This window comes from Columba livia, chromosome 3 (genome assembly GCF_036013475.1).
Source record: "Columba livia isolate bColLiv1 breed racing homer chromosome 3, bColLiv1.pat.W.v2, whole genome shotgun sequence".
Taxonomy (NCBI): domain Eukaryota; kingdom Metazoa; phylum Chordata; class Aves; order Columbiformes; family Columbidae; genus Columba; species Columba livia.
This window is the reverse complement of record NC_088604.1, coordinates 95,828,843-95,852,516: the sequence shown is the minus strand read 5'-3', so window position 1 is coordinate 95,852,516 and position 23,674 is coordinate 95,828,843. Positions and strand designations below refer to the sequence as shown.

General features: G+C 38.2%; 1 protein-coding gene across 2 annotated transcripts in view; it reads left to right on the top strand.

Moving 5' to 3' along the window:
* UBR2 (ubiquitin protein ligase E3 component n-recognin 2) overlaps nucleotides 1-14,844 on the top strand; it is a 57,639-nt gene extending 42,795 nt beyond the window's left edge. For both annotated transcript variants that reach the window (XM_065058335.1, XM_065058336.1), the window contains exons 32-47: nucleotides 358-519; nucleotides 881-978; nucleotides 1,564-1,636; nucleotides 2,440-2,588; nucleotides 2,677-2,732; nucleotides 3,166-3,262; nucleotides 5,436-5,503; nucleotides 6,025-6,160; nucleotides 6,799-6,889; nucleotides 7,434-7,564; nucleotides 8,458-8,566; nucleotides 8,822-8,878; nucleotides 10,372-10,449; nucleotides 10,744-10,914; nucleotides 11,612-11,713; nucleotides 12,492-14,844. In XM_065058335.1, the coding sequence (XP_064914407.1) occupies nucleotides 358-519; nucleotides 881-978; nucleotides 1,564-1,636; nucleotides 2,440-2,588; nucleotides 2,677-2,732; nucleotides 3,166-3,262; nucleotides 5,436-5,503; nucleotides 6,025-6,160; nucleotides 6,799-6,889; nucleotides 7,434-7,564; nucleotides 8,458-8,566; nucleotides 8,822-8,878; nucleotides 10,372-10,449; nucleotides 10,744-10,914; nucleotides 11,612-11,713; nucleotides 12,492-12,633 (1,720 nt within the window). In that variant the 3' untranslated portion in view covers nucleotides 12,634-14,844. The remainder of the gene's footprint in view (nucleotides 1-357; nucleotides 520-880; nucleotides 979-1,563; nucleotides 1,637-2,439; nucleotides 2,589-2,676; nucleotides 2,733-3,165; nucleotides 3,263-5,435; nucleotides 5,504-6,024; nucleotides 6,161-6,798; nucleotides 6,890-7,433; nucleotides 7,565-8,457; nucleotides 8,567-8,821; nucleotides 8,879-10,371; nucleotides 10,450-10,743; nucleotides 10,915-11,611; nucleotides 11,714-12,491) is intronic.
* Nucleotides 14,845-23,674: the final 8,830 nt, after the last annotated feature.

The window sequence follows — 23,674 nt, the reverse complement described above, 5'->3', positions numbered from 1 at the left end:
GTCATGGCACTGCCCTTAAAATTTTATGTAAAGCTGAATATTTTTTTTTTTTTTAATCCTGCAACATTCCTTCTCCTCTCACCTTTTTTTTTTTCCCTAAATTAAAATTGCTACAGTTCAGACTTAAATGTGATTTCAACAGCCCAATGAATTTTGGCATTTTAAGGGATTTTGGCTGCAAAAACCAGGCTAGCCTGCAGTTAGTAATAGTTTATCAGGGTACAGCTTTTTACTTCTGTTAATTCTCTTACATATATCTGGGAAAAGGCAAAGCAGTGTCTTAATGAGAATTCATGAGTTTATATGTTAAAATAATGTTTTAATAATTTGTCTTTAACATCTCGCTCTTTCCTGAAGGTATTTTGATGCTGTCCAAGCAAAAGAGCAACGAAGACAGCAAAGATTACGAGTACACACAAGTTATGATGTAGAAAATGGTGAATTCCTTTGCCCACTTTGTGAATGTTTAAGCAACACCGTTATTCCTCTGCTTCCTCCACCAAGAGTTTTGTTTAACAGGTCTGTTTGCTGTGGAAATGTCTTTATTAAACCTAAGAAACAAAATTCTGAACAAGCCTCACCCCAAAGACCCCTCTCAAAATATCTATTAGCATCTGTTTTGATAATCTCAAATGGATTGCCTGCCTGCTTATTTTGGTTTATGGACATTCCTTTCTTATTGTGTAGGCTTTTTAGACTGTGAAAGGACAGTAAAATGTAGGACCTGCAGGAAAAGTACTGAAGATAGAGAAATATCAGGGCAACAGAGAAAGAGCCTGTTGAGAAACAGAGGAACATGTAATGTGTATTAAATACTATTATTATATATAGTTTGTTCTTAACTGATGTGTGTATTCTGTTTATGTATATTTTTGGACAGGTTAGACTTTTCAGGCCAACCAAACCTAGCTCAGTGGATCAAAACGCTATCCCAGCAAATAAAAGCACTGTATTTACTTCGAGATGAAGACTGTGCAAGTAAGTCTGAAGAACTGTGTGTATTTGTGTTTGAAAGTCATAGACTTGTTTAGGTTGGAAAAGACCTTTAAGGTCACCAAGTCCAACTGTTATTAACCTAACACTGCCAAGTCCATCACTAAACCATGTCCGTAAGTGCCACATCTACACGTCTTTTAAACACCTCCAGGGATGGTGACTTCACCACTTCCCTGGGCAGCCTGTTCCAATGCCTGACAATCTTTTTTGTGAATAAATTTTTCCTAATATCAAAAACTAGTCCTCCCCTGGTGCAGCTAGAGGCCATCGCCTCTTGTCCCATCACTTGCTGCTTGGGAGAAGAGCCCAACCCCCTCCACACTACAACCTGCTTTCAGGTAGTTGCAGACAGCGATAAGGTCTGCCCTCAGCCTCCTTTTCTCCAGGCTGAACAGCCCCAGTTCATTAAAAAGACAAAGTGTTGTGGTTCTACTAGAGTGGCATTGAGAGATGATGGTGGCAAGAGTAGCTTGGAATTTCAATTTCTGGTGATGTGTTCCTTCACCTTTTTATAATGTAAAAATTATTTATAGGTGAATTATTGCTGTTTTATTCTTGTTCATACAGGCAATTCTAGTAATTCAGAAAAAATGGATCAGCTGCAATTACCTGAAGGATTTAGACCAGATTTCAAACCGAAGTATGTATTTACATCTTCATAAATCATTAAAACTTCGTCAGGGAATGATAACATTAAAATAGAATGTGACTTCTGTGCTATAAGATCTCACTAATTAAGGCAAGAATATGGATTTTACCTTAATTAGAAAAGTCTATTCTATTATTATGATGATATTGAAGTTCAACCCAGAAGTAGTAAATAATGCAGTAGAATTTCAGGGGTGAATGTGATGCATGTGCAGAGAAGACGCTGTTATATAAATTTCAGCATCAGGATTAAGCTTTCTTTTCCTACTATAATACTTGTAACTGAATGAATGAGTAGTCATTATAGCTCAGCACTACAAGTAAAACGTCAAGACAGACTATGAAAGGGAGAGTATGTTAATATGTAATTTCAGCTACTGTGGTATGTTTCTATGTGAGTCTACCCCTTATTCACTTGGGGTAAAAGTAACAAAACTCATTACGTGGTACAGACATCTGCCAACTGCACACAAAAATGCAAGACGCTTATCCCAGCTGATGATGGATTTTGGCATCAGTCGCACACAGTTCTTTAAATTTAGTCTTAACTATATTATCTTTGAAGACTGGATATTCTTAATGCTGAAAAATGAGATTGGTTCCAATCAAATAATCAAAAAAATAATTGGGAGTTTATCTGGCACAGAAAAGAGGTCACAGAATACCAGATCTGAAGAAACATACTGGAGTTCTCACTTAAATTTTAGAAATCAGCTATGGATTGAATGCTCATCATTAAAAGTACTATGCTGCCCATGGAGAAAAAATGAATTACTAATATTTTCTTTGTTTCAGGAATCCTTATTCTGAGAGCATAAAAGAGATGTTGACAACTTTTGGTACAGCAACATACAAAGTAGGCTTGAAGGTTCATCCAAATGAAGAAGATCCACGTGTACCTATAATGTGCTGGGGAAGCTGTGCTTACACAATACAAACTATAGGTACTAATGTATTCATTTTGCACCTTTATTATGCGAATTTTGGAATTTAGTTAAATGCATAGCATTATTTTTTTTTTTTTTTTTCCAGAACGAATTTTAGCTGATGAAGATAAACCATTATTTGGTCACTTACCTTGTCGACAGGTAAGGATCAAATAGCAAATCCCCTCAGAATCAGTGCAAAAAGAGGGAGTTGTGCTTCTTTAATGCAGAATTTCTAAATTTTAAGTTACCGTTATTTGACAGTTTTGTTTGTTGGTTCCCACTGTTCACTCAATCAGTGTCTGATTGTTAATCTATGTAAAAGTCAAATCTAGCAAAACTATTTTGTTGTTTTTCTATAAATGCATAGATTAGTAAAGCCAGGGTTTTTCATGCCAGCAGTCAAAATAAGAATACTGAAGGGAACTTGTATATTTGCATAAACACAGTTATCTTTGTCATATACTTAGACACACAAACTGCTCCCATAAACTGCAGCTGAGAGGCCCGGAAAGAATGCTGTAAGTCAAAAGGTGTTTTCATATTGAGGAACTTTGTTAACTGTGGCAGTGTTTCTTTTTCTTTGTTTTTAAAGGATGACTGCCTTACATCACTAACAAGATTTGCAGCAGCTCACTGGACAGTTTCATCTCTTTCGGCAGTACAGGGTCACTTTTGTACTCTCTTAGCATGTAAGTTCACCACCTTATCCTGTTTTTTACAAAGGTACAGATACAGAAAGATGTTTACAGAATGACTGTTAGTCTTGATTACAAGAAGATTGTTTTATGTGGTGGTTTTAAGTAATAGACTAAGAGCTGGTATTTTCACACCTGTACCTATACATATTTCATCATACTGTGGAGAAAAAAAAAAAAAGACATTTATTTTGGTCTGCAATTCCAAGATACATTTCAAGAGAAGCATCGATATTTTGCTGTGAAGGAGTTCTCTTGATTCTTCCCAGCATTTATATTGCTGCTTTTAGAAAGGTGACGGAAGCGTGGTTCTTCACTAAAGTGTTACAGTGTTAATACAGTATTGAAATATTTGCAGAGGTCTGTAATATAACCATAAACTTCTGCCTTTGAAAAGTGGGATCTGTGATGAGACAGGGCTTGTTATGAAATGTCGTGTATTGGTTGAGAATTTTAATGAGAACAGGCAGAATGTTCCAAGCTTGAAGCATTTGCAGATACAGGTAAAAAGTTCAACCTAATGTGGTAATTACATGAGAGAGCTATTGTGAAAGGGTATTATTAAATGGGTTAATTTTAATGTTTACAGTCACTAGAGCAGGCAAACTTTTGAAACTCATTTGTATACTGAAATTACTAGTAGAATTGATGCCACCCACTCCAGCAAACAGTTGGCAGCTCTATGGGGAAGAACTTAATTGACATGAGTTTGTATCAGTAATGACTGAGCCATTTTCTGTGTGAAGCAGAAAAGAAAATCATAGAATAATTGAATTATGGAATAACAGGATGGAAGGGATCACAAGGATCATATGTTGCTAGAGATTTGACCTTAACTTTGTAGTGTAGGATGCATAGTTTTGCATAGCTTGGGTTTTCTTGAAAACTTGAATCAATGTTTCTTCAAAGGTTTTCTTCCATCCAGCTGGCAGAGCAACTGTACTGCTTTTATTTCTGTCAAGGAAAAGTGTGTTTTGTTTTGGTTTTGTTTTTTTTTGTTTGTTTGTTTTTTATTTTTCAAGGCTAGGAATAAGGAAAATTATGAATATTTCATAGAATACTGACAGAACAAAGGTTAATAAAGGATAACTTCTTGGATAAAAGTTTGGGTTTAGACGGCCCTTGCTCTGGTTGCATTTTTGATAGAAGCATTTTTAAGTCTTTTGGGTTGAGTTCTGTGGCTACATGCTTACAAAAGTAAAAGCATTTAGAATCTGAGTCCTGCTGAAATATTTGCTAACAGAAATAGCTTCAAAACATCACAGTTTTTCAACTGTTGGTTTTCTGGCCAGCAAGGCAGGAGTCTTCAACTGAAGTATATTTTATTATGATGATACTATTTTTTACTATACTGGTGTTTTTAAACTTCGCAGCTTAATGCTTATAGCTATACTGTAAAACCCTTCTCATAGCTGCATTTTAAACTCATTGTAAATCGGATTTTACTGCTTGGAGTAAAGAAGTTTGCAACTGTTCCTTGATTGTTGTTTTAAATACGTTGTACTGTTTTCAAGATATTTTACTCCTGTTTGCTTTTAGATGGAGTTTATTATTGGGAATTTATTAAGCGTGTGAATTTCCGTTGTTAGCTGGAGTTCTTTAGTTAATGTCTTGTGGTTACTGTAAATGTGGATGCTACAGAGATGGAGAGACCAATTCCAGCTCTTTTTTAATTAGAAATAAAATCACAAATTTAAGACACTGTAGCAATGCATTTTTGAGCCTGTAAGGCTATTGAGTTACATGAGGCAAGTTTAGGGAACTGTGTAATGTTAAGCAAATTGCAAAAGTTTCCTCTGAACAGCTGTCCAACAGACTACAGTTAGTGTTCCTGTTTAGTCATTAGTGTTTGAGCTCATTTCTCCCACTGGAAACCTGAGCAATACAAGGAGATCACTGGGAGCAGTGAATGGCAGCACTTTGTTATAGTTGCTTTGGGTTTGAATCATTTCAATACATATAGTCGAGTAGGCAAGGGCCTTTTTCAATAATGTTGAACAACCCTTAAATTCACACTTTTCTGGCCAAAACAGGTACCTTTGTGTTTTAAGTACTTTAAGCATATAAACCAAGGAGGCGGCATTAATTTTGTAACTGAAGTACACTAAAATTGTTTCATATATAAATGTTCAATTAATAAATATATTTTTCTCTCTAAAATACTCAGCACTGGTGCCTAATGAAAGAAACGGAAATCTTCCTTGCATACTTGATATTGACATGTTTCATTTATTGGTAAGTATTCCATATTACATATTAATAATGTTTTCATCCAGTAGGCACTGACAAAATTTTATTGGAAACTTTTTCTGTTTTCTCTGGCTTAGGAACCTTTCAAAGTGTTGAGGTTTCTAGTATTTTTTTTTCACTACCTAATGCAACTTTAAGATTTTTCATTGCAAATATTCCTATCTATAAATGAGAAGGGGGTGAAACGAGGTGGAATGTGTACTTTGGCCGTTTAAAAAAAATCCCAAAACAAACAAACCAACCTCCCCAAACAAACAAACATAACAACCACCCCCAGCAAATCACAAACAAAAAGTACCCAAAAAGAAAAAATCCCAAACAAACAGACCACAAAAAAAATCCCTGATAGTTAATCATTGTTCCTTTAAATAATGGCTGACTAATTAGTTTCAAAAAATAACCTTATGAGGTATGGTGCCTTCAAAGGGTAGAGTTGCAGCATGAGCAGAGAAAATAGGAAGATTCAAAGAAAAGGAATATACCAGATTTCTTGTTTTCTTTTACAGGTAAGCTTGGTGCTCTCTTTCCCTGCCATACATTGTCAGGATTTTTCAGGGGTTAGTCTTGGCACTGGAGATCTTCACCTGTTTCATCTTGTCACTATGGCACACATAATACAAATTTTACTTACCTCATCTACAGGTAATGCCACTTTCTTGCAACTTCTGTTGAAATGATTCCTCAAATCTGTTCTTGAAAAACACTAATGTGCTCTTTGCCACTATAAACTGCATATATTTACCAAATAAAATTGCTGGTGCTCTCTCTTTCAGCCCTTAGAAAGTATTGATAAATTGTACTCGTGAAAGCTCAGTCTTTTGTGTTTATTGCTTAACACTGGAGGTTTTTGGAGCATAGCTAGTCATGAATCTTAGTTTTGCAGCGAGCTGTAGCGCTGCCTGGAAGCATTTATTGCAGAGACTCGGCTTAGGCATTGCATTATGAACACAGTTATGAACGCAGTTAGCAAAGTAAGGAATCGATGTGTCTTCTGGCAAGAGGACCTGGATGAGGTGCAGTAAGCCAAAAGCAAACAACTTCAAGCAAGGATATTAAGAAACCAAACCAATCGCACAAGTAAAGCAACACCTCACTGGAGTTCGCAGTACCATAAATTTCACATATGTAAGATGTACAGTAGAAAACTTTCTGCTGCATCGTAGTGTAGTACAGCGGAATGTTTCGCTTAGTTTTGGCCTTTTTCTCAAAACTTGAAAAATTACATTCTTGCTATGTAAAGAGGTATATATCGAGTAACTTGCTTTTTGTTTCTTCTTCAGAAGAGAATGGCATGGATCAAGAAAACACTAACAGTGAAGAGGAAATAGCTGTGCTTACACTGTATAAATTTCTTTGCCAGTGTACAGGAAGGTAAAAGGTCCATCTTTTGATAAAACGTAGAGTATTTTCTCTCTCCTGCAGTCAACATTAACTTCTAACTGAATTCTGGATATTAATGCTGTCAAAGATGAGGCTTTTAACTTGGTAACTCTCACATCTTGTTTCTTATCCACTACTCTAGATACCATTTTCAAGTAACTATCCCTATAAATTCCTCTGTGCTCATGAAGGTGCCTGTTTGTTAAGATTGTGCTCTGGAGCAATCTTTTTTTTAGTCAGTTTGCAGGTGTGTAGAATCTGGAATTGGCAGTATCTGGGTATAGAAAACTTGTTAGGATCTGAAATGTCTATGCAAAATTTTCCTTAATTTACTGTCCCAGTTGGTTACGTGTTTATTAATCCCTATGTTGTTGTTTTTCTTGGAATTAGCTTTGAAATAAACACATTGTAAAATGCTTGTTTCAGTTGAAGTCAGTACTTCAAATTGAAGTATGACCGCAGACTTACTAAATACAGCTGTCAGACTGAAATGATTAAATAAAAGCAAACTGTTTTTTTATTGTTTTCTCTTAAGTGCCTTGAAAGAAATTTCCTCAGGCTGGCACCTGTGGAGGAATCTAAAAGCTGGAATCATGCCTTTCCTGAGATGTTCTGCTTTGTTTTTCCATTACTTAAATGGAGTCCCAGCACCCTCAGAAATTCAAGGTAATATGTGCTTTGTATTAAATCAGCTTTTCAGCACGTACAAACGTTTATGGACAAAATGGATTACATTTAAACTCTCTTTTCTGAAGAAGCTGATTTAATGAACATGGGTTTGTTACCAGTGCAGAATTATATCTGCATAATGAAAAAGGAAAAAATAAATTGTTTCCTTTTTATTAAGTCAATGCAAATGCCATTTTAGGTGACCTAAAACAGAAACTGATACTCTTCTGTTAAGAAGTGAAATATTGATTATTTCAAATCTATGGATTACTGTTTTTAAATGAGTTGTGCTTTTCCTTGCACTGATTTCATTCAAAATTGCATCTGCTAATAAATAAAATCTCCAAATCTATCTATATATGTTACATTACAACCCATATAATCGAAGTTGTTAACATACTTTACTGTTCCCATGTATGGTTTACCTGGAGACTGAATGTAAATCTGAAGATATTACTTACAGTGATAAATAGGTTCACGCTTCTTCAGGATTCCCATGTTTAAAACCAAGTATGGTACATGGTGCTGAGCTGACATGAGAACAACTACAGAACCCGCAGAATGCTTCCTTGATACGTAGCTTCTTGACAAATCGTGTTTAAAATGTAGATAATTTTCATTTAACAATAGCAACGCTTTAGCATTTGGGAAAGAAAAAAAAGTTTGAGAAAAGTTGCTTCTCATTACTGACAGTTATCCAATATATTATAACTGTCTGGTACCTTTACTAGCACTCTTTCACTCTTCATACCACCATTTGGGTGTGGGGGAATACAATTTAAAAAAAAAAAAGAAATAAAAAAGCTGTCCCATTTAGGGCTGTACTTTATTAATTGTAGTCATTTCTTTAAAAAAGCAATTATGAGAATTATACTTTTTTTTTTTTACAGTAAATGGAACAAACCAGTTTGAACACTTATGTAGCTATCTTTCCTTGCCAAACAACCTCACTTGCCTTTTTCAAGAAAATAGTGAGGTTATGAACACGTTAATAGAAAGGTAAGTTGTGTTTTTACGCTTAGTTTAAATATTCCTTAGTAAGGAATTTGGCACAAGGTAGTAGTGTATATGTTCTCCCAGGAGCGCATATATGGAAATGAATAGTAGACTTGGAAAAGCATTTGCAAAAGAAGTGTTTTGAAGGAAGTAATTTTGGTTGTAGAGATTAGTGAAATGATGTGCTTTGGAATTTTTGCTTGTTAGTGGAAAGTATCATCCATCGAAGTTAAAAGCCAATTTTTTTTTTTCTTGTAGTTGGTGTAGTAACAATGAAGTGAAAAGATATCTTGAAGGCAAGAGACATGCTATCAGGTAAACATGGAGAAATTTTAAACAGAGATGAAACTTTAATATTGCAGTTTTCTCCAAATATTTTTTCTAAAGGGTCCTTATAATAACATAGTATCAGTTGTGCTTTTATTGACTGACAAATATGTGACGGGATACATAAAGAGATTTTTGAAATTTTGTAAGAAAAGTGAAATATTGCTTAACTTAGTAGATTTTGAAGGCAAAATTAAATATTACAGTTTTATTTAGAATGATCTGTAGTAATCAGAGGCCATAACTTTTCTTCTCATGTTTCATATAGTAGACTTGTACCTTCTGATTCCAGAGGTAGGCTGTTGCTAAAAGACATACGTAACCTTTGTGTAAAAATATGGGGCCCTGAAGAGCTTTTTAAAGAATCATAATTATTCAGTGAAATCAATACAGAGTCAGTTGCTAAAAAGGAAATTTGCTTGCTAAACAAGTATTTTGAATTCAGAACACATTTAATGCTTTATGGGCGCAGAAAAGCATTTGGGGTGTTTTTCTTTCGGAAGGCTGGGTAAAAATAGTGGTTATCAATTATCCAAATAATTATAAATGAAGAAGAGGTTCACAATGCTGTCACTAAAAACATATCCCTGCATTTTTATCCACTGTGCTACATGAAGTCACTCTTTCAGTGTGGCACATACAAAAAGGCTAAGTAACAAAAATAGAAATTAATCACTTCATCTGTTAAATATCAGAATATTAACACAATATCTTATACAGTAAGAATACTCGGATTGCATAATTGATTTCCTGTTAGGTGTGATGGGTGGGATTTTCTTCCATGTGTCCCTTTCGCTGGTTCTTAACTGCTCTTCCCACGATTATGTCTAACTTAACAGTGATGTTTTTTTCTTTCCGCTCAGCATGTTCTCATACATTGCTTCTGTTAAAACCTCTATTTGCATTTCCAAGTCTAATTTTTATTATTCCCAGAGCTGAAGATTATTTAAATTTAGTGTATTAGATCTGAAACAAACAAACAAACAAACAAACCCTTTTAACTATTACTTCTAAAGATATAAATATTTGGTATTAAACAGGTCCTTTTCATTGTGTGCATATTTCATTCTCTTCAGAATACAAGTTCTTTGAACTTGAGTATAAGACTATTTTCCATTCAGTATTAGTGACAAAAGGCAAATACAAAGCAAACAGGTCAGGGAGCACAACAAGTATTCAGTTGAACCTGTGTGCCCTCATCATGAGGTTTTGCTAAAAGCATACATGTGACGTGTATTTTTCTGGCTTTTCTCAAATTCATAAAAAATATAGCTAAGAAAAATGGAAGTGTTCTAGTTGAGAGATGTTGCGGGTTCTTTTATGTGTTACCATTTTACTCTATGAATGGCAAAGAAGAAAACTTTAAAAATGTAATTATTCACAGATGCTGTTTAGATGAGTCAGGAAAACATGAATGAGTTTGAAATCACTGTGTATTATTCATTGAAATATGAGTGATTCATTTGATTGCTTTATTCTAGCTATGCAAGAGAATCCAACAAATTAATAGACCTTCCGGATGACTACAGCTGCCTCATTAACCAAGCATCCAATTTCTCGTAAGTTGTACGCAATCAGTGAGGACCCCTGAAGTCTTCTGCTCCTTTTGGTGAACTGGGAAACCTCTAACCTAAAAGCCTCAAGAAGATGTTTATAGAATCCTAGGGTTAATGGCGTGTATTGATTGTTAGCTCTTCCAGCAAAACCACCCCGTATTTCAGTGAAACGGGAATTGCAAGGATCTGTATAACTGTTAACTGTAGAAATGTTTGAAAGTACTTTTGAATCTTTTTACTATCTGGAGTTAATACACGCAATTGAGGTTTTTTGTTTTGTTTTTTGCTTAACAAAAGGTGTCCGAAATCAGGTGGTGATAAAAGCAGAGCCCCAACATTGTGCCTTGTGTGTGGGACCATGCTGTGTTCTCAGAGTTACTGTTGTCAGACTGAGTTAGAAGGAGAAGATGTTGGAGCCTGCACTGCACACACTTACACTTGTGGTTCTGGAGTGGGCATATTCCTTAGGTAAGCAGCTGCACACCTCTGCCTGTGTTGCTGGGCTACATGGGGTACGTCTGGACATGAAATGAGTAGTTCTATAAATGTGCCCTTAGGAGTCCTTTGTGAAGGCAGTGATTTATTAGTAACAGGGTTACCTGAAAACTAGAGTGTATTCAACTTCCTTGTACTTTGCTATAAGGTTCAGAGGTTGTTTCTTTGAAGATAAGGTATCATACAAAATTTTAATTTCGTTTTAAAGTGAATTTACTTTCTTTGTGTGTTTATTTCCACTCAAGTATTAGAAAACAATGAAGGTAAATACCTTGATTTTGTTGTTGTTGCTGCTGTTGAAAACGTGAAAATTCCTTTCAGTTGTCTTCCTGCATACAAGGAAAGGTTAGGGAACGTCTGTTTTCACTTTGGCAAAGGTTAGCGAGCAGTGAAATCGTTCTATTTTCTTGTTGTGGTTCTATCAAGTATTTTACACAGACTGCAAATAATATGACATGAAACTACATTGTTTTAAACTGCTGCTGAGGAGCTATGACAGGACAAGAACAAGATCTTTAGTTTAAAAAGAAAAAGGGACATTCAAAAATCTGCACATGCAGATTATACAAAGTGAAAGTAGGTGAGAATTGGAAAATCAGTGTCTATGAAGATACGAAAAACTGTTCACCTAAAAATCAATACCTAAACTCTTCTCTGTGTTTCTCTCCAGAGTACGAGAATGTCAGGTGCTATTTTTAGCTGGAAAAACAAAGGGCTGCTTTTATCCTCCTCCTTATCTCGATGACTATGGAGAGACAGACCAGGGACTCAGGTAAATAGTTAAAAAATACGTATTTTAAAGGCAGGAATTCTAAAACTGTCTGGTTTGTAAATACACTTTCTATGTTACCTTTTTTATTTTTTCTATATAGGTAATACATTTTGACATTGCTGCTGTGTCTCATCTCTTCAAATGTTTTAATGCTAATATATTTTTAGGCTAAAAATATTTCATGTGAGATCTTTCCCAGGTTATAAACATTTGTCTTGAAGTGTAAAAACTTTAATCTTTTTAGCATCTGTGAAGCTGCCTAGAGACTAAAGCTGAAAAATTTATTTGTATATAGTGCAATTATTTGTATAACCTGTGTTTAATTTAATACCAAGTGAAAATACTATGGCATGATTTTATTTAATGTGGTAGTTCTTGGTCTCAACTCCTATCTCTGCTTCCTGTGAGAATACTCTGGGGAATTGATATTGTTAATGTTTGCTACTTCTGAAACCAGGCAAAATCATAAAATATGAGCTGGTTCAGCATGGAAAGGTTGCTGAAAAGCTACATTCAGAATTCTGTGGGCTGTACATGAGATTTCTAAAGGCTGGAGGGGGAACCATTGAGCAGTAAAGGTGGGGGACCAGGCAAGGTAGCGCTCCAGTTTACTGATCAAAATATCTGCTGACTTGTTCTGACAAGAGAATAATGTTGAAGGGTTATCTAAGTATTTTAATATTTTAAATGGTTATCTAATATTTAATACATCGCACCTGAGTGTCTGTGCTTAGTGGCAGTGTTTTGTCACTCCTGATAAGTATTATCTCCTTTTCAGACGTGGGAATCCCTTACATCTCTGCAAAGAACGATTTAAAAAGATTCAAAAACTCTGGCAGCAGCACAGTATCACAGAGGAAATTGGACATGCACAAGAAGCAAACCAAACACTAGTTGGCATTGATTGGCAGCATTTATAATGGTTATCTGCCGAAGACTGGAACTTTATAAAGATTTTTGTAACTCAGTAAGATTTTCAAAGGACGGATTAGGAAAAAAAAAAGTCTGAGGGGAAAAAAAACAAACCCAGTCCTGCTATTTAATCTTTGTTTTACAATGTATTTCATAAAGATACCAGTTAACATTAATCAAGTAAACTTATTTCTATGTAAGCAAGTTTCATTAGTCATATAATTTTGCACTGTGCTTCCTTCACAGAAATGTCTTGGGTTATAAACCTGGGCAAATGAACTTGAGTTTCTGATAAAAAAAAAAAAATGAATGACTCTTTTTGGAAGTCTGACTATGATTTTTCTTATAAACTGCAAGAGAAAAGGACTGCTGAAACAGAAACTAGATAGAGCACAATTACGGATTGTGTTTTGCCCCTTGCTAGTAATCTGAGCCGTTTTATTTATTATTCTGCATTTTAATACTTAAGCTGTGTGTACATGCAATGGAATGAAGTAAGGAAGCAAATAATGTAGCAAATGGATGTTTCTGTCTGCATCAGTGGATAATTCACTCTTTTCACTTGGTGTATCTAAACCGATTTTGTCATTTGTACTCCTGCAGCTTTCTTGCTTCCAGTTGTTTTTTAACTAAAAAAGCCTAACACTAGCTTTACAAGTAAAATAATTTAATTTAAAGCTTTTTCCAGAGCATTGCACTCCTTAGAATTATGTAGTTTGTAATTTGAATTTAGCTGGGAAACCCTTTCACTTTGCATTATGTGATTGGTTATTGGTATTCAAGGGTTGACATTGTACTTTCAAAGGTATTTTAAGGTAACAACAATACATAAAATGTCGTGAAAGCTGATTTCTTGTTAGTTTGCAGAAGTACAGAGGATATTTTCTTCCTTTTCGTTAAGTCAACTTTTTAGGTGCAAATCCCACCTCCTTTTTGTTGCAGACAAACTGAGTGGTTTCCTCTGGCTTTGAAGGTCCGCGATCACACTGCCCACAGTTTTGCATCAATTCTTTTTTTTTGGGTTTTTTTTTTTTGTTGTTTTTTTAATATTCTGTTGTCCCATCAAGTTTATTTACTTTCTGGCTTGATTTAAAGCTCTGTAAAGATGTTTGCATATAGTATATTTTATAAATATATTCTATAACTGCACAGATTTGCACTTGACATGAGGGTGCCTGAAGGCAGTGAGTTTTCTAGCTGTATGTAATTAGACCGCCAAGGTGTCTCTAAAAAGTGACATTATGCTTATTGGTTTAAAATAAAATCCATTACCTTTATCTCTCCTATCTTCTGACAAATTAGTAAAATCTTGATTTACACAGTTCTGTTTCCTTCATAATCTGTGGTTCGTTTAGTTAAGTCTTACTTTCTGACTACATCTTCAGCCCAGAAAAGCAATCCCTTCACTGTCTGCCACGTCTTCAGTTACACTTGGTCTGACTGAATTGTTTCTATTTTTACAGATTTAATGCTTCAGATAAATTTTGTATATTCGTGGTGTACAGGACAATTTTTCAAATATTCAGTAACAGTATTGAGTGAAGATGTGAAATATGAAATAAAGAAACTTGGCCAATGCTGATTTCCTTTTCTTAAAACCAGTACAGACTACTTTTCTCTCTGCTACCTGTTGTAGATCAAATCATTTATATATTGCTGTCACTTTATACAAAGAGACATGCAGAGATTGCAGGAAAAAGACATTAATGCTTCATCTCTGCCTTCCCCTGCTTAAGCTGGTTGATATATAAACAATTTTCTCTGCATGGTACTTAGAAATACCACTTTTTTGGTGACATTACTATTGCTTTGCAGAGAATCTTGCTGCTTAAAATGTGTGCCATGGTTTCAGATAATGTGTAACTACATTGCAGAACTCTTTCCTGAAGTATAACATTGTATAACATCGAAAAGATGATACTGACAGAGTTCTCTGTGCAAAGCAAAACATTAACAGCAAGTATGACATTGTTTTTTCCCTCCCCTCAGGGGTCACAGTTGGAGACTGCGAGGTAGAATAGGTTGGCAAGATTATGACCACAAATAATTGCAAAGTACACAATTTCTCTTTCTTTTTGCAAGTTTAGTCACTCTTTACTCAAGACTCCTATTTTCTCATTTATTTTGCATGTATTTATATTGATGTAGAAATATTTATATATAAACATTGTTTCAATATCAGGGAAATAATATCTGTAATAAATTGGCTATACCTTTAATATTTGTGGATTATGTGTATGATCTAGAATGTTTTATGTGGTTGGAGGGAGAGAGAACATAAACCAAACAAAACTGCCACACAAATACACAAACCTGAAGCCATCACAACAGAATACAAAACAAAACTGAAGGCATTAAGCAAATGCTTTGGGTGTTGAGATTAAATAAGTACTTTTAAAATGTTTTTAGAATTTTGCTGAGCTTGTTCCTTCAAGTGTGTCACCTTGTTAACCACAAGCTAACAAATACCTGGATGTGCAACATCTGCAGTTCCCTGGCTATAGATGTAAGATGATTATATTATTAGTGTCATCTGCTTCAGTCAGCTAAACCTTTCTCGACCTCTACCAAAAGGTCTAATCATCTTTTTAAAGGATTTTAAATTGTATTTTATAGAGGGATGAGGGTTGAGGTTCACATCACTAATGTTTTTTGCTCTCTTCATACTTCAGGACCACACTTGGTACTCTCCCTAGTCTTCCATAGGAGGTTCTTTCTTACTTGGTGGAAGTACATAACCAAGGTAACCCCAGACAGAAGCACAGAATCATTCTGGCTGGAAGAGACCCTCAGGATCAGCAAGTCCAACCATAACCTAACTCTAGCACTAAACCGTGTCCCTAAGAACCTCATCTGAATGCCTTTTAAACCCCTCCAGGCATGGTGACTCCACCACTTCCCTGGGCAGCCTGTTCCAGTGCCTCACATCCCTTTCTGTGAAGAATTTTTTCCTCACATCCAATCTGAACTTCCCCTGGTGCAAATTGAGCCCATTTCCTCTTGTCTTATCACTTGTTACTCAGGAGAAGAGCCCAACCCCCTCCATGCTACAACCTCCTTTCAGGTAACTGTAGACAGCAATAAGGTCTCCCCTCAGCCTCCTTTTCTCCAGGCTGAACAGCCCCAGCTCCCTCAGCCGCTCCTCATCAGACTTGTGCTCCAGACCCCTCACCAGCCTCATCACCCTCCTCTGAGCTCTCTCTAGTACCTTAAGGTCCTTTTTATGATGAGGGGCCAAAAACTGATGCCTTCTGATGTCCCAAGAACCAGTGTTCTCTTTCGTCTGTAATGTTACTGGGAATTTGTTGTCTGAGAGGGAGTGCTCATGTATTCTCAACCTATTTATATCTTCAGTTCTCCCCAAATTCCCCACAGCTTTCTTCCATGTCCCTCAAGCTAGTCTTCATGTTGGTGACTGTAAAATTTGTGCCTCATTTCCCACTCTGGCATTGGGAACAACCTGGGCTGAAGGGTTCCCTGTGTTGCTGCAATATACAGTTACCTTCTTTTACTGGGACAGGGGACATGGCAAGCACAGCTGCACAGCCCTTGTTCTGTGCTTTCACGTTTGACATGGAGTCCTACCAGCTCTCACACTCCAGCCCTGGCCTCTCATTTAAGTGAATTTCATCTTACGCCTAACGTACTTGGTGTTTTGTTTAGAACTTCATCATTTTGATAATTTTCTCTATGACCTGAATGTGTAGAGGAGAAACTTTTGACCTACTGTACAGGTACCTTCAGCACAAAATCCCTGCTTTGTTTCTTTTTGGGAGATTAAATTGCACATGGTCACAGCAGAGTTCTGTTAGGAACATCAGTCTGCAATCTGCCTCCCTTCTGCCCTGGGCTCTGCTTCTCTCCTCCTTTCTAGGAAGTGCCTTAGACAAGAAGCTGTGTCTCTGTATTTCCATCCCACTGTTGAGATTTTTGATTATTGAGTCAAATATGACAGTATTAAACAGTTATGGCTGGAATAAGAGCTCTTGGGGAATGCCACTTGGAACTGATTTGTTTCCAGCTGTTCATTGCCACCCTCTGAGCCTGAAAATCCATCCAGATTTCTGTCCACCTTGCAGTCTTTTGAGTCCACATCTCCCCAAATTGGTTATGAGGATGTTCTCTGAAATCGTATTGAGAGCTTTTTAAAAGTAAAAAACATCTGCTGTACAGAGAAAGTGATTTTACAGCAAGTTTCATTTACTAAGAAGCAAAAGAGGCCTTTTAACTAACTCCATGTTCAAGTGATTTTTGTGTGTGACCAGGATGGGGAGGCCATCTCTGATGACAGCAAGAGATACTAGGTTGATCTTTGTGGGGCTTCCGTGGGTCTTCTGGTGTTAAAAGAAAGCTTCTTTTTTAGGGAGGCATCCACTTCTCTACCATTAGCTGTTCAGTTCCTCAGCTCCTTATGGGGAGTGTCCCAGAGTCCTACTTGACCCGGCATGGAGAAGGTTGGAGCCTTCATGGGAACAGCACTGGATGCAGTTATTCCCAAGGCTTGCCTTCTGCAGGAATGCTTCCAGATGCTTGAGGACAAAGCCTGGGAGCCTGCTAACCCCACCTCTGCGTTCATAGCTAACACGTCACCTTCTGACTGTCCACTTTCCCTGGGTAACTGCTTCAGGCTGTCGAGTACAGCTTCAGCATCTCCTCAGTGTCACGGCATGGGGACAGGCACACAGAAAGGTTGCTTAACAGACAAGTTGTCTTTATGGAGATGTCTCTCCTTACCATGAATTCTTTTTTTTTTTTTTCCTTATGGAATTTGTATGTTTAGAAGAATGGGAAGGAGTTGTCATCTTCTTTTGGGTTATGTTCAAGCAAATGTGCGAAGAGTCCCACAGTAAGAACACTGTGAACAGGTATTTCTTACTGCTTGTTGAAAGTCGTGCATGTACGTATAGCACACCTTCATCTCCAGTTGCTGGTAACTTCGAGTTACCAGGAAGTGGCTTCACCTCGTTGCAGCATCATTTCTTGGTTTGGGGAACCATCATTGACTGGTGGAAGGGCATTACTATGAGCCCGCAGTAACTAAGTCAGGTTGGCTGCTGGGACTGCAGCGAGAGCCTGGAGACAAGCTCAGAAGGAGCTGGAGCCTCCTGCCTCTCCTTGCTGCCAGCCAGCAGTGCCCATGGGGGCTTGCTGTTGTGGAGGTTTGAGCTGTTGGGCAAGGGACAGTGAAGAACCCCATGTCAGGGGGATGGCTGGGGACTGACGGAGGCTCGTGTCCAGCCAGTGCTGGCCACCAGAGCAGGCGCTGGGGGTTTGTCCACTGGAAAGCCCTCCAAGGCCTGACTGGAAGTTCCACAGAGCTGTGCTGTTAGGCAACTTTTCCCAGTAAGAGAGAGAATGGGTTCATTATTATCTTTATTCCAAGGCTAAAAATGGTCAGGAGAAATAGCGATTCCTGGTTCTTTTTCTGGGAGAGTCAGATTGCTAATTCAGGTGTGACTTTTAAGCAACTGCTAGTTTTGTCAATAATATTATTTCTATCTGATATTAATACCTATTTTGTTAAACAAGTTACAGGCTGATACAGGAACATAAGCTACAGGGAAACAGTTCAGACGTTTACGAAGCAGGGCTCTGTGAATGTGACACCTTGGGTGCGTGTTGCACCCCTCTGATTGTGTAGGGAGAGTTTTGCTGCTGTTCAGTACATCTCGTAACCAGCTGGCCCTAAGAACTGGTTGAGTGTTGATGGTGATAGGTGGTACCCTTGTACTAAAGCATCCTCTTGCTGCAGCTTGAGGCTCTATGGAAGGAGATGATGTTTTTATTTTATTTAACTTTCGAAGTTCATGGTATCCACCTGCACACTCACACCCACAGGCATCGAGATGTGTGTGTCCAAGGGGTCTGCCAGGACTACGTGCTACAGGGGACGGGAGCAGTGGCTGCTGAGTCCCCACAACGTGATGCTGGGTTGGCAGGTGGCTTTTGGAAGGGTCTTTTATATCCACAGGTGTTCAGCAGTAACTGTGGTGGTGTGTTTTGCCTCAGTATCCTACTTCCCCCTTCCTAAATCTCAGGTAAGACTGCCCGTTGTCTCTTCTTTCTTGTTTTGGGGTGTCTCGGCTGGATTATAATGCCAGGAGGAGTCATGGCACAGGTGAGACACTAGAACCTCGTTTTCTCCCTCTTGTGACCAAGTGCAGGTCTGCTTGGGAGAACTCAGTGGTGCTGTGGCCATTTGAGGCTCAGGCTTCCCCGGCTGGGTATAAACAGTGCATTTCTCAGCATTTACCAGCTTTATTGCTGTCAGTCACATCCCTGTTTCTCTATACATGCTGCTCTTTAAAGGCTTGCTCACGTTTCGTCTGCAGTTTCATACATGTACGTTTCTATTCCTTTGTAGCAGTTTTAACATTTCTTCTACAAATTTTTCTTCCGAGTGTAAAAACTGTTTTGCATATTCTCATCTTGAGGCTGTTGCATATTTACCCTCTATTTTTTCCCGTTCTTCTGCCTCCTTTCCCCCTTCTCTTGGCACACAAGCATTAGATGTCCAAATCTTGTATCTTTGTCTTCATGGAGAGATTTGTCAAACACTTCTCTTGGATAAAAAAAGAAGGGGAGGGGCAGTATGAGTTTCACAGTGCACCAGGTGTAGGAGCTAAGAAATGACAAGTACTGATCTTTGTTTCCATGACAGCAATAAGTGTTACTTTCTCCTCAGTTTGTGAATATATATTTTCACAGTCTCTTTCCAAGCCTGAGCTTGGAGGTGGTTACGTTTTCCAGCTGGTCCTTTGCGTAGGATCCTGGAAGGAAAGCCAGACCAGCCCTTCAGCCCTGGGCAGGTGGGACAGCCGAGCTCAGGTTACTGATGGCACCTGTGCAGACCCCTGCAAAGGTGTTTTGGTGACTTATAAAAACAAGGTCTTCATCTTAAATCAACCATACATTTGAGGATCGATGTGTGGAACTCATGTCTGTACTTACAATACTCCAAGTGTGGAGGATGCTAAAGTGTGTTAATCAATTGGAGAAGAGGTTATATAAAAATAACTAAGGCAAGAAGCTCAGCAGTATGTTCACTGATGTAATTCGGATGCCTGCATTAAAGAAGTAACATTTGCTCCCCGTAAAGACACCTCCAAAGAGCCTGTGTTTTCTTGCAGTGATTGCATCAGTCTTTTGGAACAAACGTGCAATTAGGCACAAAATACACCAGAAGAAGAAAAAAACCTAAAATCTGCAATAATTGTTCAGCATCTATTGAAGCAGTCAGGCATTTTGTCTGTGTATTACAAATATTCCGATGTCAAGCTTTGGTAATTCATGAAGTGCTCTTGTAGCTGAAATCTCAGAATGTGGCAGGAACTCTGAAGCAAAGAACTTTGTATTACATGTTCTTTTTCTGTGTACTGCTTTGCAATGTAAGCTTTAAGTTCCCCTCTGTCTCCACTGTCAGCTTGAACAGGATGAAGCTGAAAATAAGGAATTTTGAGTGGTGGGGGTTTTTTTGTTTGGTTGGTTCGTTCTTTTGGTTGGTTGGTTGGTTTGGTTTTGGTTTTTTTGTTGTTTTCTGTTTTGGTTTGGTTTTGGTTTTGGTTTTCCAATGGAGAGGTAAATGCTCGGTGACAGCAACATGTGTGGCACTTGGAGCATGCAGAAGCACAGAGTGTCCAGCTGGGAGGCTCACAGGTGACTGCTGTTCCTACCAGCATATGCGAGATGTTTAAATATAACATTTCAAGTGTTTGGGCAGATGTGGAATGGAAGTTATTCAGCCATTCAAAGGTGTCGCATCTGTCTAAGAAATCAAACCCAAGAACCAACGTGGCTGCTTCGTTGCCCTGGGGTGTAACACGTGCTTGGGGTGGGAAGCCCCGCAGTGATGGCAGTGAAAGGATGGGGCTGATTCCTGCTCTCAGAGCTTCAGGATCCAGTTGCAAGTCTTCACCAGTGACAGAGACCTGGCTGTGAAATGTCTGAGGAGGGTATGTGGCGCTGGAGATGCGTTACCTGCCTGAGCAGCGCTCCCGGTTGAGCGCCAGCTTGCGAAGCGGGGAGGGGACAGAAAGTCATTTTGTCCCACCGGAGTCAGAGATGTGCTGCGGTAGTAGTTACTTGAAATCTAGACATACTATTGTAAGTGTCTTCCTGAACAACATGCTTCCTGAAATGAATTTAATCCATTTTAATGTTACCTAATTTCAAGAATAATCTGAAGTACTCTTAAAAGTTTTAAAAAACTTAGGTAGAGAATAAATTTAAATTTTAGGTCCTAATTACATTTAAAATTCTGGGGTGAAACCAAGAAATGCTGTCATAATTTACTTAAAATTTGCCTACAGCAACGTTACAGAATCGATGTTCCTTCTGCTCTCGATTAATGTATATAATTAATTAAAGATTCATTCATATAAACTTGTGAATTCACCTTGTCCTTGTTTGTATTTTCCAACTGCATTTTTTTTTCCTCTTTAAGCTTAGTCTGTTATTTTTGTCTGAGAAAACAGTGTGAATGGGGAAGCAGACGCCCATTTGAAAAGGCGTTTGTGTGGGGCAGAGCTGCGCTGCCCTCTGGACCGGTCACTTGGGTCTCTGGGGAGGTGACGAGGAAAGCTTTGCATTTGGGGACTGTGCGTGCCTTGGAGCAGATGAACACAGCGGGCCATCTCCTTCCAGTCCGCACGTGCTGTGAAATTCTGTATCGTCACATATTTCAAAGTGACTTCTATGGGTTTGGTTTTTTTTCAAGAATTAAGCTTTATTTTCACCCTCTTAACAAGACTGTCTGTCAGGGGAATTCTGTGCCTCAGACTTCCTGCTTTGGTTTCCTCCTTCCATCGTCCCCCGCAGCTGGTGTTGTACCTTACCTTCCCGAGTCTCCCCGGTTCTGATTTGCCGTGCTTGACCCTGTTTTGCCTGGGAACATGATGTCAAATGCGTGGAGGCTTGTTTGACTGGTGAAGGGGTGTGACACCATCAGAGGACAAGCTGCAGACCTGCCCTTTGGTGCTCGTTTTGCTGGGTTTGCCCGGTACCTCTGATGCCAGCACCACCCTTTGCTCTGGAAGAACTGGAATTGCGCAGGAACTATGGAAACGCACCTCACAATGAGCTTAATAGTTGGCTCATGTTTATGGACTGTGCTCCTTTTTAGCAGAAACAGGTTAATTGGGCAAGACTTGTTCTGTGTGTTGCTTTAGAAGGGGCTGGTGGGATGTGAGATGTGAGCTGTGCTCGGCACCACGCCAAGGGGGGCTGCGAAACGGGGGTGTGCTCCCCAGGGAACGGTGCTGCAGAGGTTGTGCCCACAAAGCTGAGCTCCAGGCCGGGGTTTCCTCCAGCTTTCCCACCTCACAAATGTGCTTTGGATCAAAAGTCAGTAATACCTGTAAAATTACAGAGGATCAGCAAAGGTAGGTGCTTTGAGAGAGGTGTTTTACTGCTTCAGTCAGTCACTGAACACTACAGGTCTGATACAATTAAAAAAAATAAAAGAAGAAGGAAAGATTTCAAGTACGCATTACTTCAGATTTTGTTGCGATAGCTGCATTCCTGTTACCAGAAATAAATTTGCCTAAGCCTTCATCTCCCCGCAGGGGGCTGTTATCACATGGCACCATTCTATTTTTCTGGCCTTATCTCTTAATTAACTAATCTCTAATAATGCTCTTTATTTTTTTTTTTTTTTTGCATAAGCATTTGTGGTCCATCCCCGTTTCATGTTGATTATGTCAAGAGCAGCGTTTGGCTTTTTTACAAAACAAACCAGTCAGGTGACAAGAAGTAATTGTTTTGCTGGGATCCCTTTTTCTTTACATCAGCCTTGAAAATCTTCCCTGGCCATGAGCTGGAAGCGCAGGGTGCCCGTGAGCCCGATATAGCATTCCCATGCTCTTTGCTAAGCTGCGCACATGCATTTGTCTGGTACGATAAAACGTCCAAGCTCATGTAATGCATGGAGGCTAATCTTATCAATTGTATTAAGGCTACTTAGGAATTAATAGCTTTAAGGAAGCTGTTTATATTTCCGCCTTTAAAGCACTTTAGTGAATGTTCTGTGTCCCTTCAAATAAATGCCAGCAGTAAAATACTGCTTTTTTTTTTTTTGTCATTTATTTTAAAAAATAAATGATATTTCTTGAAAGTTTGCACTTCAAGGTTTTGGGCTTGTTTTGATCTGGGTACTTTTATTTAAGCAGGTAATCCATATGGAGGTACCTAAAAAGAAGTGGCCTGGTTTGTATGAATTAAGCTCACATCCTTCTGAAGTTTATTAGTTTGAAAATCAGGGCACGGCTCTGGAAGTTGTTGGATTTCTGCGGGCAGATTCGACTACGTGAGCTTTAGACTTAAATTTAAAATAACAACAATGCTTTCTTTTGAATGTCTGTTGCAAGTTAGGTTTAAATGGGCGGAACAAAAGTTATAAACCCAGTTTAGCTTATCGTCAAAGATCCTGAGGCTGCCAGTGGTTTCAGTTGTTGAGCACGCCTAGAAGTTAAGGCCTGTGACGCTGTTTTGATTCCTATATACTCCAAGAGGATACTACTAAAATGGTCCAGGAAACTCTGTTTCTAGTAAGAGGCAAGTGATTTCAGAGTCAGCTTGAAGCACAGCTTGAGTTTAGCTATGCACATGAGAAGACGAAGGTTTGCCGCCTGTCAGAGCATTACGTAGAAGCGGGGAAAGCTTCCCACCTATAGGAACGCATAAAATGGATCCAAAAAATGAATTCAGAAGCAAAAAGTCAGCAGCAATGCAAATGAAAGAAATCCATATTAAATGGCATATATTTAAACGTGTTCTTTAAAGAGGTCTTTACTTGCAATGTAATTTTTAATACCTAAATTTACATTTGCAGGCAGCAGAGATATCTTCTTCTAGAACAGCATTTGCAATGTCACAAGAAAGTGTATAAGATTGGACGAATGATATATTACATGTAATATTTTACAAAGCAGTCATATTACAATCTTGTAGTAATCATAAGATGTTACAAAGATCTTCATTAACCAAGAGGCTTTATTTCAGACAGCTTCAACGTATACACTATTTGTTCTTATTTGTACAAAACCCCAGTTC